The 15,426-nt window shown below is 34.4% G+C and overlaps 3 protein-coding genes across 5 annotated transcripts in view; 1 reads left to right on the top strand and 2 right to left on the bottom strand.

Annotated features, from left to right (window-relative positions):
• Positions 1 to 621: 621 nt before the first annotated feature.
• On the bottom strand, positions 622 to 5,976 carry LOC149905327 (terpene synthase-like). The gene is made up of 10 exons (XM_090106264.1): positions 5,831 to 5,976; positions 4,618 to 4,695; positions 4,352 to 4,506; positions 4,055 to 4,199; positions 3,523 to 3,643; positions 3,118 to 3,257; positions 2,452 to 2,496; positions 2,234 to 2,342; positions 1,571 to 1,698; positions 622 to 981 (listed from the first exon to the last, which is right to left on the bottom strand). The coding sequence occupies exons 2-10, from the start codon at positions 4,660 to 4,662 to the stop codon at positions 919 to 921; spliced, it is 951 nt and encodes a 316-aa protein (XP_089962390.1). The 5' UTR covers positions 4,663 to 4,695; positions 5,831 to 5,976; the 3' UTR covers positions 622 to 918.
• A 1,417-nt stretch (positions 5,977 to 7,393) lies between these two features.
• Positions 7,394 to 15,426, bottom strand: part of tmod (tropomodulin) — a 59,803-nt gene continuing 51,770 nt past the window's right edge. For 2 of the 3 annotated variants that reach the window (XR_016457147.1, XR_016457146.1), the window contains exons 8-11: positions 12,309 to 12,456; positions 10,579 to 10,661; positions 9,620 to 9,674; positions 7,394 to 8,915 (exon numbers count right to left, since the gene is read on the bottom strand). Coding sequence is in view for 1 of the 3 variants with exons in the window: in XM_090106263.1 (XP_089962389.1) it covers positions 10,836 to 11,098; positions 12,309 to 12,456 (411 nt within the window). In the remaining 2 variants the exon portion in view is untranslated. Of the gene's footprint in view, positions 8,916 to 9,619; positions 9,675 to 10,578; positions 10,662 to 10,694; positions 11,099 to 12,308; positions 12,457 to 15,426 lie in introns of those variants that run through there. The other variant, XM_090106263.1, reaches the window with a different exon arrangement.
• Positions 12,463 to 14,681, top strand: LOC149905329 (uncharacterized). Its single transcript, XM_090106265.1, has one exon. The coding sequence runs from the start codon at positions 13,121 to 13,123 to the stop codon at positions 13,877 to 13,879; it is 759 nt and encodes a 252-aa protein (XP_089962391.1). The 5' UTR covers positions 12,463 to 13,120; the 3' UTR covers positions 13,880 to 14,681.

Genomic DNA, 15,426 nt, shown 5'->3' on the forward strand with positions numbered 1-15,426 from the left:
CACAAGTAATCAATGCATTCGATTCTAGATGTTAGATTTCGATTTTTAGAGTACCTACCTCCTTTCTACCGAGTCTCTGGTATATAAAAAGAAAAAACGTCTATTGACACAAAATTGTAGTCATGTTATTCTATGTCGTCGTAGGTTACGTTCTTGAATTTTGTTGAACTATAACTTAACACTAAACTGCAGGAGATCTACAATTAGGTACTGATTACTATATTACTTGCTCTGTGGTACTGCTGAAAAGGAATCTAAATAAGAAATTATATTATGAAGGAATTCAATGAATTGAATTCAACCAGAAGAAACCTTTATTCAAACAATAATACGTTGAAATATTCTTTATAAGAAAAACGACAAAGGAACTAGTTAAATTGAGCGTTGTGAAAAAATAATTTAGCATTTTTAATTCAATAAGACATCTTAGGTATCCTTTGATGACCATAATAAGAAGGAAATATTATGGTAATGTTAAACGGTATAATAGTTTAATTTAATAATGCTTGCCGTTTAGATGAAACGACGGCCACAACTAAGGTAAAAGGTAGGTTAAGGAACTGTGGTTAAGGTAAAGATAGGTTATTAACATATTAATAAAAGTGGTTGCAACATCCGACATCCAACTTACATTTATTAATGATTTTTTATAAATAACTAGCGGTCCGCCCCGGCTTCGCCCGTGGTACATTTTTCCCAATAAAAGGTAGCCTATGTTCTTTCTCAGGATCTAAAAATTATCTGTGCCAAATTTCATCAAAATCTGTCCAGTAGTTTATGCGTGAAAACCATACATACATACAAACCTTTCTTCTTTATAATATTATTAGTATAGATTTTATATTTAAGTACATAAATAAATACTGTTAAGTAATAATTCCCAATTAATTTCCCTATCCGTATCTTGTGGCAAAAACGTCACTGCCAAGACAAGTCATCGAGTGCAGATGTAAGTATGGGGTTCCCGCCCAGACGTGCTATCTGAAATAAAAATATGTTTCAAATTTATTTGAAATATGTTCCTCATCGACCATATTTCCTACAGTATAATGTAAGATTGGGGAAGTAAAAAATTTGATCAAAGGATTGGTCTTTTGGACACGTCAATTAAGAAAACAGTTTAGTAAAGAAAGAAAGATCCTCAGGTAATAATCCATTAAGCGCGTTTGACCCGAAATTTTGTGGGTCATTTGTAACAGGATGGCGGTTCTACAGGGGTCTTAGTACGCAATGACAAAAAGAAAAATGATGGTCAGAATGCTGATACCAGATACCTTAAGATACTGTAACGTTTTATATTAGAGAATCTTAACATAAAATATTATAGTATCTTCACCGTGTGTGACGCGCATTAGGTACGACTTATGATGAATATCGTTGCTTTTTATCTAGATGTTGTCTATAAGAAATTGTTGTGGTCATTCCATCTACATTTTTTTTATAGTGGGGAAATCTTCCAAAGATACCCGCGGACCTCGGGGAAGGAGCCGTGGGTTATGTCGGATTCTTACCGACTAAAACCCCACTGTGTTCGTGTATTATTTGGCAATATCTCTTCTATTATAGTTACCTCAGCTCGAAGTGATTTTTCAACTTGCTCCAGCCGCACTCGTGTATAATTCAGACTGCCGAGCCTCTCTAACTCGGAGACGCAGAACTTCTTTAGCGAAACATCGCGAGTGCGCTGGCGGAGAATATCTTTTGTGCGAGTTAAAGGAAATAGGTGGAAAACAAATTAGTTTACAAGATTGTTCAATATCTTCTTTAATATTTCACGATTGAAGAGTTTAAATCTTATAAAAACTGTCAAATCACCACTAATTGATCATCATTCATCATTAATGGCATTCAAATCTTAGTAAACCTAGGTACCTATCTCATAAGTCATATACAGTCACAGTATTACAATATATTTCCTACTAGCTTTCCACCCGCGGCATCGCCCGCGCAGACAAAGAAAAACCCGCATAGTTCCCGTTCCCGTGGGATTTTCGGAATTAAACCTGTCCTATGTCCCGGGGTAAAAAGTAGCCTATGTCCTTTCTCGGGTATCAAAATATCTCTATACCAAATTTCATGCAAATTGGTTCAGTAATTAAGGCGCGATTGAGTAACAGACAGAGTTACTTTCGCATTTATAATATTAGTATGGATATATTGTAATACTGTGACAGAGTTTTATATACACGACGTTAGAAAACGACTATATTATAATATTTAATAAAAAGGATACTGAGCACACCCTGTCCGTCGCCGGTACTAGCAGCATGGATTATAGGCAGAGTGAACTTTCCCTCCGTTAGATCATCGCAAAAATTATCTGGGTTAGGTATAGTTGGCGCCTTGAATAAAAACAAGTTAATTTTTAATCTCGCATGTTATGTTTAATGCGTTTAAATTACAAATAATGAATGAAAATTTTCAAGTTCATAATAATTTTATTGGATTTACCTTTTTACCATTATCAGCATTCTCAGCTGGCCATTCCTCGACTGCCTAAAAACAAATTGCTATCAGTTATGGAAGGTAAAAGGTAGGTATCTATATCCTAGGTACTACGAAACGGGACTGGTAAGTGGTTTAGGAGTCCATTGAGGACACACATTGTGACACGAGATTTATATATATTATATTAAAGATTATGTTAACAATCAAATAGTTTTTCTCTTGCTTGGTATTATGATATTTACTTCGAAGAAGGCTAACTCAATAACGTGTATTTTTTTAAGTTTACAAACAAACAATAGAACAATTGATTAGAATTGATGTAAAAAATAAACAATATCACTCAATTTACATCTTTTTCTTCCTTATATTAGAAAAATAGAGACCAATAGGTAATTACGAAATGCGTGCTTTGTTTTTTTTTAGAAAATGGAGATAATTGATATAATGCATGCTAAGGGCTGTTGTTTCTCCGGGTTTCATTATATTGTATGCCGTTAGATAGGCAATAATTATATTACCTATATTAAGCTTATAATTTCATGAAAATCGGTCAAACTATTCCGATTACGGGTTAGCATATTGACAACGAATACGAAAATTGATATCCACCTGTACCTATTTTTTAATAAGACATTTTAAATTTTTATACAAATAAATAAACTTAGTTACCTTTTCCTCTAGTAGATTACAATAATCATCTCTCAGCTGGAAAAACAGTCCCACTAGCAAAGGAAGTTCACTAAGATCGTGTTTAAAATCGCTGAAAAGTTGCATCACACGAACTGCTAGCCTAAACATATGACCGGTTTCTGAAATTGTCCAATATTCTATGTATAATTTTTACCATCAAATGTAGATGGAAATAATATAGACCGATAAATTATGTTGCTGCAGAATGCATATCCTGATTTTTTCAAAAATTCGGGTATCTATCCGAGTGAGAAACATTTGGAGTGTATTAATAATATATTTTTTTTAAATCAATAAGAAAATATACCCTCCGAAAATATAATGAGATTATTCGTTAATAAAAAACATACAAAAAATGCTTTGTAAATTGATGGTTATACTAACTTTGTTTAATCATATTTTCATATTGTTCTTCCGTCGGTATTTCAAAATTGTCTCTCCAATATACCTCAATGCCTTGACCACGAACGATTTCTAGAAAATCTTCACAGTACAACTTTGTCAGCTATAAGGAAATATGTATTAATTGTTGATTAATCATATTCAACTTATGTATAATTTCAGAATATTTGTTTGTGTATTTACATAGGTACACGTGTAGGACAACCTATTGTTTATGTATAACTCAATTATATATTTTTATGTAAGGATTTTTTATAATTCATATTTATTTTAATTATACTAACTAGGTAGTTGATATGAATAGGTATATCAAGCAATCAGCTTTAATTAATGGTGAATGGCCTGAAGTGCCCTGTCGACACGTAGCTTGGGAAGATTTTGTGTAGTGAGGAAAGCTTCCGAGCCAATACCCTGCTAAGTTACATGCGGGCAACTATACATTTCAGTCGATGAATCCGTAATAAATAAATTTAATTACAATCTATCCTTTAAATTTAACGAAGTTGTAACGTACTCGCGGGTGATTCAACGTTAATAGCTTGTCAAGCATCAGGGTCATCACATGAAGAGAAGCGTTGAGGGTCAGTGGAATGCCATACACAAGATGAGCAGCTGGTATGCTTCGTCGTAATAATGTGTTGTCCTGAATATCGTCGATCCTGAAATAGTCGCACTTCTTTTTTCAGTTCTTTAATGCTAAAATCAGAATGGATTTGGCGAAGCTTTCAATACTTTCCGTGATAATTAGCTATACCTAGTTAGCTGCCTTTTAAAAATCAACAAAATTATTTTAACTATAAATGATACTTACAACAAAGTCCCATTATGTAGCATATCTACAGTGTCGACTATAAATTGTGCCTTCTCAGCAGGCAATTTGAACCAATGGTTAAAAGACATCGGAATTTTTCTTCGCAGTTGTTTACTGCGAATTTTCATCAAATGTGTATACGGCAATAGGAGTTCCTAAAATAAGAAAGCGTAGGTATCTGCTACTTACCATAATAACGATTTTGCCACAGATAATAATATTACATTATTACAGATTACATGGAAATAAGTCGTTTAAAAACTCACCTTTTCCATATATGGTTCTTCCCTTGTTTCCTTTTTGTCACTCATTGTTTTTATATACTGGTTTCCTTTAATATATTCCTAAAAAATAAGGTAAGGTAAAACTGAAAGTAGTTGCTAAGCATATTATGTAGGTACATAATATTCCCCCGTGGTTGCCTGGCAGAGATCACTGTTAATGATAAGGCTGCCAATTATTGTGGTAACATATTGTTTATTTTTATTTAATGATTGAACTACAATCAAGTGTAATGAATAATTGTAATATATTTAGTAGGTAGGCTTGTTTATTTCTCCTTAGTTACAAGATTTTTGATATGGTTAGGGAGCCAGGTGCAAATTTGGTTAACTATTTCCTCTCAAGAGATAATTCGTCAGACGCATGAGAGTATAGTATTATAAAGCCTCGTGAACGTCAGCTGGCGCTCGGTTGGGGGGGTGAGCGGTTGTAGCCTCCCACGCACATAGGAAAAAAAATACATTCATTCATTCATTTCCTCTCAGCTAAAAATTTGTCAAATTGTAGCTAACCCAATATCTCAACGAAAAAAAATAGTCAGCTGGTTACAACATGGTGTATTATACGTCAGCTGGTGTCTCGAACATGAAAGTTAAATTTAAAGAAAAATTTATTTTCCGTTATTTCCTCTCAAACAAAAATTTACCTGATGATAGCTTATATGTAACTGTGGATAAATATATATGTCAGCTGGCTGTATCTTGGTGGAAAAACCGTCAGCTGATACGGGAGGCTACAACCGCTCTTCCCCCCAACCGAGCTCCAGCTGACGTTCACGAGGCTTCATAATACTATACTTTGATGCATTTTACTAATTACCGCTTGAGAGGAACTTGGTCATAAAATCTGCTGCTGGCTCCCGGACCAATAGAATTTATATTGAAGTGAATTAAAAATATATATATTTTTAATTCACTATATACATGATAATTATTATATACATGATGGGTATCATAGATAAATATGTAAATATAGTTAGAATGAACTTTAAAGCACCTTCATTTAACTTTTAAGTATATATATGTATTTTCAATATTAATATAGAATATATCAAGCAAAATAATGAATAGTTAAATTTATAAAATAAGAAAAACCGTTACTGAAATAATTATTAAAGACCCTTGATATTTAAACAAACGACTTCATAGTGAGCTTAAAAGTTGATACTAGATATAAAATTGTCAATAATATACTTACTGTAAATGTGTTGTGACACACAACCTCTCTGCACTACAGAATAACGTAATACTAAACCCGAGAAGCAATATACATTGTACTTAATGAGAAGCAATATACGTTGTACTTAATCATCGGTTAATTAATGGCTACTTAAATCACTTATCAGTTTTCAAATCCAAAAAACTCGCTTTCCATATTCTTTCACGTTTTATACCTACAGCTATTACTTTCCTAATTTTATAATTTACACCACGTCATGTTATTTAAAAACAAAAACAGGCTTTTGAATACGTGACTTTTTACTTATTTGCAGCCTACAGGTCGAGGTATATGCCCTCTTGACATTTTTATGCCATTTTAATACAGCCTGATATCTCAAGTCGTCATGAACATCTTCAAAATATATAGTATAAGGATTTTTGGTATGACTTTGTGCAAGACCCTTTAACCGCGATTTAATAAACCACAATCGGATAAGGCGCCGTGTGTTGTGTTTTGTTTCTCGATTTTTGCTTTTCTATTTGAACGACAACTCTTTATCCCTACTCATTTATCTTCACTTCCAGGACCAACTTATCCTCTAAAATGTAAATCACTTCACACTCGCTTAAAAAGTATGGAATTACAACCTAGTATAGCGTCATATCTATTATATTATCAGTGGAATTATTGACTATTAGTCCGGGATACATCGCCCATTTTTACAAGTGATTACTATCAAGCTAATTTTTCGTGAGTAGCTTTATTTTGATGAGATGCCCAATAATTTCATGTACAAAACTCTCGATTGTGGTAGCTACCAGAGGAAACAAGGATAAAATATTTTGATTTGATGGTTCTCAAATATTAATTACTAACTGAATGTTTTTTTTTTGTTCAATCTCAAGATAATTATCTAAATTATTCGAAAAAATATTTGTCCTACAAAATCTATGGTTTGATCAAAGAGTCCCCCTTTCCAATGTGTATCGATAACGAAGTCATCATAAATGATTACTAACCAGCTGATTTTTTTATTTTCACTTATTTAATACTTATATAATTCAACAGACATATTGTCCTACAAATTGCGTAATAAATATTTGAGAACCGTCAAATCAAAATTTTTTATCCTTGTTACCTCTGTAAGCTACCACAATCGAGAGTTTCGTACATGAAATTATTGGGCATCTCATCAAAATAAAGCTACTCACGAAAAATTAGCTTGATAGTAATCACTTGCAAAAATGGGCGATGTATCCGGGACTATATCTTCCTGTAATGAAGATTTAATGACTTACTACGCAGTTTCTTCTCCGTAGAAACTGTTTTTCGAATCCAGGGAAAAAAGTAAAAATTCGATTGAAAAGTGCTTCTAGAAGATAGAAGAAGTCTAATTGAATAAATAAATCTTAGTTCGAATGTTTGAGATTGAGTTTAATCAATTTATCGTATGCGCTCATATCGATTAACGAAAACATTAAAATATATTGAGGCAAATAAACATACAATATTAGGGCGGTTACTTATATTAAAAGCGTATTAAATAATCACTTAATTTAATGTAAAAAGAACCACTGGGATATCAAATGAAACAACACATTATTGTTTATGTACTTTATTACTTTTTGTCACAAACTACAGAACTGCGACTCTACTTATCGAGGTTTTCTTTGAACCAAAATGCTCCCGAGTCAAATAAACATAAATAAAATCTATCATTACATTAAATAATAAAATTTCATCTCAATATCGGTACAATAAAAGAATATTTAAAAAAATCTAAATTCATATACAAATAATAATCTTAAAATGAAACTGAAAAACAAAGCATTTTTAATGGAAAAAACATGATGTTTATCACAACGTTTTAACTATTAATATACAAAGAATAAAAGATTAGCAAATTTCAAAGAGCTACAGGTTATATAGAAAGCCGATAACACCTAAAGCCTTTTCATTTCTTTACATCAAAAGATTCCTCTGTACAAAAAAGATGTTTTCGATGCGGTATTAAAAATCTGCGATTATAAAACCTAGTGATTTATAGTATAATTGAAACTTATCCTCCGTTTACGCGGAACATGACTTCTCGTTGAAACATTCTACAAAATTATATTATCATTTTTCATAGAATAATATTAAAGGTTAGTCGATATTATAATTTCATCCTGATTAGGTCCTTAACACTTCATTTTTTATAACAATAAATTAATATAAACAATTTTCTATTTATATCCCAAAAATCTTATGAAGTATTTTTTTTTACAATTTTTAATATTAAAGGAGAAGCATGTTAAGCGTTAACGGAATGTACACAATTAACATATATTACAATTCATTAAAATGATAAAATTAATACGATTCATTAGCACACTAGATTAAGAATTAATAAACATTCATTCATTCGGTCATGAACAAAAATTGTGACTTTATTTCGTTCTAGTTCACCATAGACAATCTAGGGATGGGCCGGCCATCGTCTAGCTATAAAGAATTATTATTTATGGTAATAAATTCACAATTCCTGTCGAGCACAGATACCCACATACAAACATAATTCTGTCTCTTTCGTCTCTGTGATTGTGTAGTCAAAACATTCCAATAAGAATATACGATAAAAATCTAATACGAGTGTCGTAAAGCGCACATCGAGCGCACTCTGTGAACACTTTAAAAACATTATGCAAAGCGTCAAGCTAGATTCCAAAGAACGACGTTAAAAATGTCTTTGAATAAAAAATTGACATCGTCATGTGAAACAAGCTTATAGTCCGACTCAAGCGAAGTGACGAAGCTTTGAATAATATAAAATTTACTATAAATGTCAATCGAACTACACAGTTACAAAGAGTGTGGACAGGTATAGGCAGCGAGCGCGGGGCGAGAGCAGCTCAGTACGTTACTTTCTTCAGAGATATCGACACGAAATCAATCGATTTCCAACGACCAATCAGAGCTCATTATTTAAATAACTAACCAATCCAATTGCATCAGAAATGGGATCATAAAGTTTCCTGTCGACATTTCTGAGAGAAATGTGTAAATCTATGGATTCACGGGATCCAACCCACTACGTAGCTGCGGCTGCGAGTGAATCGATTCAAGCGCAGAACCCTCCCACCTGAAAGGAGATATTCGTTAATATTTCATTGACATATTTTAATTTGTACAGTATAGTGTACCATTGTTTGTTACTGTGTATCTTGCTCACTATTTCATTGAAATTGAGTATGTAATATCGCATGTTTTGGTGCTTTAAAAATTTCATTATTGAGTCGTGGCTCTTGCTTAAAAATGTCATGTACTTTTTTACCTGAATCTATCTGTATATCAAATGTCCCAAGTTTGTGTTCTATTTGTATTATTGCGTTCATATCAAAGTATCTTCTTCTATGTATTTTCAATGTAAAGTGTGACTCGTATTGTGATTTTAATATTAATTTTGTCGTAGTAATTATTTTGTAAGAACACACAAGGTCCATTACAACATATAATCATGCAACACAACATTATGTACATTGTAAATGCAATGAATGAATAACACTACCTCAATGTGCTTTCTTATAACAGCAGCTACCAAGCAGAGAAGAGGCAGAAGAAAGAAGAGAAGAAGACAGAAGAAATAGAGATTATTAAATATTAATAGAATATTATTCAGAAAGTAAAGTCAAAAAGAAGTAAGAGCGTTCTGCAAGAGTTTTGCGCCATGTTTACACGATTTCATTATTGAAACCTAATGATCCATTACTAAAATTATAATTGCGATATTAAACTATCCATAGTATATTTTACTTTTATTTCAGCGGATAATTCTCGAAAACTCACCACATGTTACGATGCGTCCCCTAAGCGCTAGTTTGGCTCCGTCGCTGCTGGCGTACTGCAATACATACACACACACATCGTAAGGGCTTTTATGTACATACATACAAACTTCTTGCGCTATCAATGTTCACACTTTAAAAATACGCCAAATTATATGACGCACTTTGAAAAGATTCGTTCACCTTGATAAATGATACGATCTCTAGGCTCGTCTTTCTCATTTAATTATTTTTTTTAATTAAAAATATAACGTGACCATCGATGGCGCAATAAAGATAACGAAAAAACATATATGATGTTTATCAAGCATCACATACTCGTAAAGAAAAAAACATTTGTCAATATCTCCATGCTGTAAATAAGATAAAGTCACACTGTCATTCAGTTAGTGGTAACACTCATGCGTAGAATTAGAGTCACATAACAACGTTTGGGTTTTATTTGCGTAACAGATAGTATGTCTATCCGAGACCCTACTCGAAGGCCTATCGTACGAAGCGTGTGATTAGCTGAAGCCTGCTGTAAAAATAGCTATTCCCGAAAAATCTCACTCGCGCCAAACGAAAATAGATTTTTACCGATTTTGGCGCCGATTCTACTTTTAATCATTCTGTTCTACGCTCCCCTCTCGGCTAAAAATCAAATTGTTTACGGTTAAAATATTAAAAACAATTTTGTTAAGTGTAACATAGAAGAAATTTAGATAAGATTCAAATTGAATTATTCAAAGTGCATTAAATAATGAAACTGTTAGAATAATTAGAGAGATATGTCACAGGAGAGTGAGGGACATATTTAGCGATGCAGTCTTACGGAAACCTGATCAGAAACGGGTCTCGGCTCGTGAAACTGCAGTAAATTATTGTGAGTGAACTCAATCGACACTGTAAAAAAGCTTTAATCGAAGCGAAGTATGTTATACGCCTGCGTGCCAACATCGTGTCCCTTCAGGGCCTGACCTTAACAGAGTTCTATTGGCTACGCGCCTCCTTTTGCAGGTTAAAGAACCTGAACTGGAGTCGGAGCGTTAGGTCTTTCCGTACTGCAATGGAATAAAACACTGTCACTATGCAACACATATAATACAGGAGTCGGTCGGGTGGACCGGGGGGTTAATGCGAAATCGCAAGTCAAACGGTGCGACCGGGCCGGCGGCAACACGAGTGCATTATGGACCGGCGTCACAGACGGCACACACGGGGCGACTCGCGACTACTCACGAGTACGGGTTGGGGTTAAAGTCGGGCAACTGCGTGCGCTCGTGGGCGTCGCCGTTCTGTGCGGGCGCGGCCGGGACCAGCACGGTGCCCTCCACGCTCTCTTCGACGCGTCTCTGTATTACCGTCTCGGTGGGCGTGGGCGTCTCCGCGCTGGGCGGCGTCAGGTTGAACAGGCTAGGGTCGATGCCGACGGCGGCCGGCCTGCCGCGCGGCAGGCGCAGCCGCAGCGACACGTTAGTGCGCTTTTGCACTCGGCAATCTGACAATATCGATATCGACGTCGATTATCGATTCACACATCGCTCGGCCGCGCGCTCCGGACGCGTTTCGATGCGTCGATGATCGGTTGCGTGTATGAATCGATGCGAGCGTGATTCGATTGTTGTGTTTTCGATGGTCTCTAATCAGCGAGGATGGTCGCCTATTGCGCTACGGTCGCTAGTGCGGGCGAAGGTTACGTTATGGGATTGAAAGTAAAAATAATGTATTGTTACGTGTGCGAGCGTCGGCGATGCTCTGGCCACTTGATTCCTCCATCTGTATAGTTTTTAAATGTATCGACGTTGAAATGATACTAATAAATGAAGTAGGTATTTAGTGCGAAATGTTATGAACCGAAATGTTTTAGTTTAATTTTTTTATGTAAATAAATGATAATCTGTCAATCGATAGAAATATATAACTAAATTAAAATAACATTAATCAACCACTAGAGCCTGTTACCATACAATAGTGTTGTCGTTCTTCAACTTGTTTGTCAGCAGTAAGATCAGTTTATAATATGTCAAATTGGCGAAAACTGTATATGAAAAAATATTTTTTGCAATAAAAGAACACATTACGAGTGGTAAAAAATTTAACAAAAATAAAAAATATACGATATTTAATCTGTACTAGATTAAAAAGTTTTCAAGTGTATGAATACTTAAAAACTTTTTTTAGAAATAATAGAATATGAATTCTAATGAATCTAAATCTAAACCTTCTGTAATTCTTAAAAAAAAATCACATAATATAGAATCATTATATGTATTACATTAAGCACATATTCGACATTCGTCCCCACCATAAAAAAAACAATTTGATAACTAATTATGCCTGAGGGCGTCATTTTTTGCTTTGTTGACCCACATTTTTAGCTCTTTTTTTTCTTAGTGGCGGAAAAAACATTATTAATTGACCAAATTTCTCACTGGCCATACACAAATCAATGAAAAAAAAAAAATACTACGAACTCAATTCTTTTCACTGGCCGCAAATAAATTAAAAAAAAAACGAATCCAGTGAAATAAAAATAAATCCACGCGCCAACATGTCACTGGCCGGTTAAAATAATAACAAAAAAAAAACTATCCATAAATCTACGCGCCCACATATCACTGGCCGGTAACAAAAAAAAAAACTATCCACTAAAACATGGCGGGAAACGAATTCGAAATTCGAAAAATTAAAAACAAAAGTGCACTGACTTCTGTCGATGTTCCTCTGCAGGTGACTGGCGACGCGGTGGCGCGCGTCGCTGTACTCGAGGTGCAGCCCGAGCCGCAGCAGCGTGGGGTTCGCCTCCACCAGCTTCGTGATCTCCATCTCGATCTTGTTGCCGAGCACTTGCGACCGCTGGAAGTGTGGGATTTATGTATCATTTCAAATAACACACATTAGGGCTTAGGGCAACCCTCGTCAAACTGGCAGTACCGAAACACCATTCATCCATTTTTAAAGGTAGTTTTAAATATAATGCGACTAAGTACTGGAATAATTTACCTCCTCCATTACGAAACTCGAGGACCTTATCAAGTTTTAAATATGGTCTCAAAAAACAGCTACTTACCGAGTTTCGTAACCAGCCTTAGTCGCATTGTTATTACAGTCGTACCGTAATTGTTGTAATTTATTGTTTACTCCCTGTCTATTCTATATGGTATTTCTTATTTTTTATTTTTTTTATCTTATGTATAATTGTGTTATTATAATATTGCATTTAAATTATTATTATTATTAATTCCTATGTATTGTATTTATTAGTAGATCTTATATTTATATATTATACAATATATACTTTTTTTTCGGGGGTAGGCGTGAAGTGAGCAAGTAACGATTTTTTCGCTCTGCTAATTTTATTTTAAGAAAAGTATTATTTTAATTACTTTTTGACTCTGAATATGCTATAAATCATTACTGTACCTCCCAGTTTTACAATTCCTATTAATATCTATTATTCTTACATTAATTTTTCTTACCTCGTTTAATATCACTTTTCACATACATCTTCACTATCGTCATGGATTCTCTTAAACAATCAATTTTGGACATGAACACTGAATTTAATAAGCGTATGATGGAATTTCAAAAGGAACTCCATAAAACATCACAAGCACCTGCAACTTCCAGTCCTGTGTCGAGACTTTCCACTGATTTTGAAGCCTTTCGCTCGTTCGTCTGTACAGCGCTCCAGTCTCTTCAAGATCAAGTGAACCTTCTTACCAATATGCATGATCAGATGGAAATGCGAAGCCGACGGAAAATGTTGCTAATCCACGGTATACCCGAACATGATAAGGAGGATATTATTACAGTTGTAACGAAAATAATTTCCGATGATATGAACATTGCTGATGTTGATAAAGATGCCGTTACCCGTTGTCACAGATTAGGCCGTTCAAGACCTAACAACCCACGGCCTGTCTTGGTGAAGTTTGGTGATATTCGAGTAAGAAATAGCGTATGGTTTTCCAAAACATGTTTGAAGAGTTCTGGATACACTCTATCGGAGTTCCTCACTAAGAGCCGTCACGATACTTTTATGAGTGCTCGTAAGCGTTTCGGAATAACAAAATGTTGGAGTCGTGATGGTTATATATTCGTCTTAGACCCTTCAAACTGTAGACACCGTATCACTTGTATGGCTGAGCTTGATGCCATAAAATCTTCTCCAAACCCCGGGAATCCTTCAGATGCTGCTGGATCTTCATGTGGTGCTGAAAAGGACAAGAAGACCGCTCCCAACGCAAGGTCGAAAAGAGCTCCCAAAGGTCGTTGATTTTAAGTTTTAATTTTAAATTTCAATATTTAATTTTAAAGCAGTAACTAGTCTTAAATTAACTTTTTGCTTTATTTTATTGTATCTTTTGGATTATAACGTCGTTGTAACGTATCTGAGCTTAGTTTAGTTATTCAGAGATAAGATTGTTTATATTTCAAATACCCACATTTTATTTCACATTTTATCAATAGATAAATCTTTTTAAATATTTGACGTCCTGGATACTAAGCAATTGGTTAAATGTTTTCTTACAGTGTTACCATGCAAAAATATAGATGTAATGTAATGTAAAAATAAAATATAATTTAATTTTGTAAAAAATGACACTGGCTGGTACAGGAAATAGCTGAAAATATTATATATCAAAATTAAATACGTAGTTTACATACACTTTAAGTACATAGGTAATATTAATATACAATTTAAGTTTTATTATTATTTTATTTTAAATATTTTTATATATTTATTTTAGTATGTCATTATACAGTAGTGCACTAATCAATGAAGACATTTTCTTTACAGATACTGATGATCAGTCTAGTAATAGTAGTTTCTATAGTACAAATCCTACTCCGTTAAATGAAACTCTGACGTCACATTTTTCAGATGTAGTAAAGAATTTTAACGTAGTTCATATAAATGCGCAAAGCATTCCGGCGCATTATTCCGATCTCCTTACCTCCTTTGATTGTAGTAGCATTCATGCTATTGCCATTTCCGAAACCTGGCTGAAACCCAGTCTTCCTTCTTCTGCTTATTCCCTTCCAGGATTTGAGCTTGTAAGAAACGACCGCGTTAGCCGAGGTGGTGGTGGTGTAGCAATTTATTTAAAATCTGGCATAAATTATTCAATTCTATCTGCTTCACCACAACCCACACCTATTGATACACTTGAATATATTTTTCTCGAAGTAACACTTTGCCATCAAAAATTACTATTGGGTGCACTATATAGCCCTAATCTCTCAACTGACTATTTTTCTTATTTTGATGAGCTGCTGGACAAATTTATACCTTCTTTTGATCACGTTATCCTTATGGGGGATCTAAATACCTGCTTATTGAAAAACGATTACAGGTCAAAGAAACTTTTATCCGTGGTTGATTCTTGCAACATGCACATCCTTCCATTGAATGCTACTCATCATTTTCCAAACTGCTCCCCTTCCCTGTTAGATTTAATTATTGTATCCTCCCCTGATTATGTTGCCAAATTTGGACAATGTGCAGCTGAAGGTTTTTCTTATCACGATCTTGTCTTTGTCTCGTACAAAATCCGCCCTCCTAAACGTAAACCAAGAGTAATTGTTCAGCGCAGCTTTAGTGGAATGGATACGGACCGTCTTGTTGATGATGCTAAGAGCCTGGACTGGTCGCTTATTATGAAGGCTGACGATATAGATGCAAAAATTAATTTATTCAACACCTACCTTCTGCAACTGTATGACAAGCATGCGCCACTTAGACCTATTAAGCTAAAACATCTACCCGCACCTTGGCTGACGCCAGAGTTAAAATCTTTAATTAATAAAAAGAATCGCGCA

This window comes from Colias eurytheme, chromosome 10 (assembly GCF_061535395.1).
Source record: "Colias eurytheme isolate Ceu_HAF_F1 chromosome 10, ilColEury1 Martin Lab GWU primary, whole genome shotgun sequence".
Taxonomy (NCBI): Eukaryota; Metazoa; Arthropoda; class Insecta; order Lepidoptera; family Pieridae; genus Colias; species Colias eurytheme.

Bases quoted from the DNA above. Each gene is read 5' to 3' on its own strand.
- LOC149905327 (XM_090106264.1), bottom strand. From the start codon at position 4,662: ATGAGTGACAAAAAGGAAACAAGGGAAGAACCATATATGGAAAAG. The intron at 3,258-3,522 runs GTTAGTATAACC...GGACAATTTCAG, and splicing joins TGAAAATATGATTAAACAAA to AAACCGGTCATATGTTTAGG. The intron at 1,699-2,233 runs GTATCCTTTTTA...CTCGCACAAAAG, and splicing joins CGACGGACAGGGTGTGCTCA to ATATTCTCCGCCAGCGCACT.
- LOC149905329 (XM_090106265.1), top strand. From the start codon at position 13,121: ATGGATTCTCTTAAACAATCAATTTTGGACATGAACACTGAATTTAAT.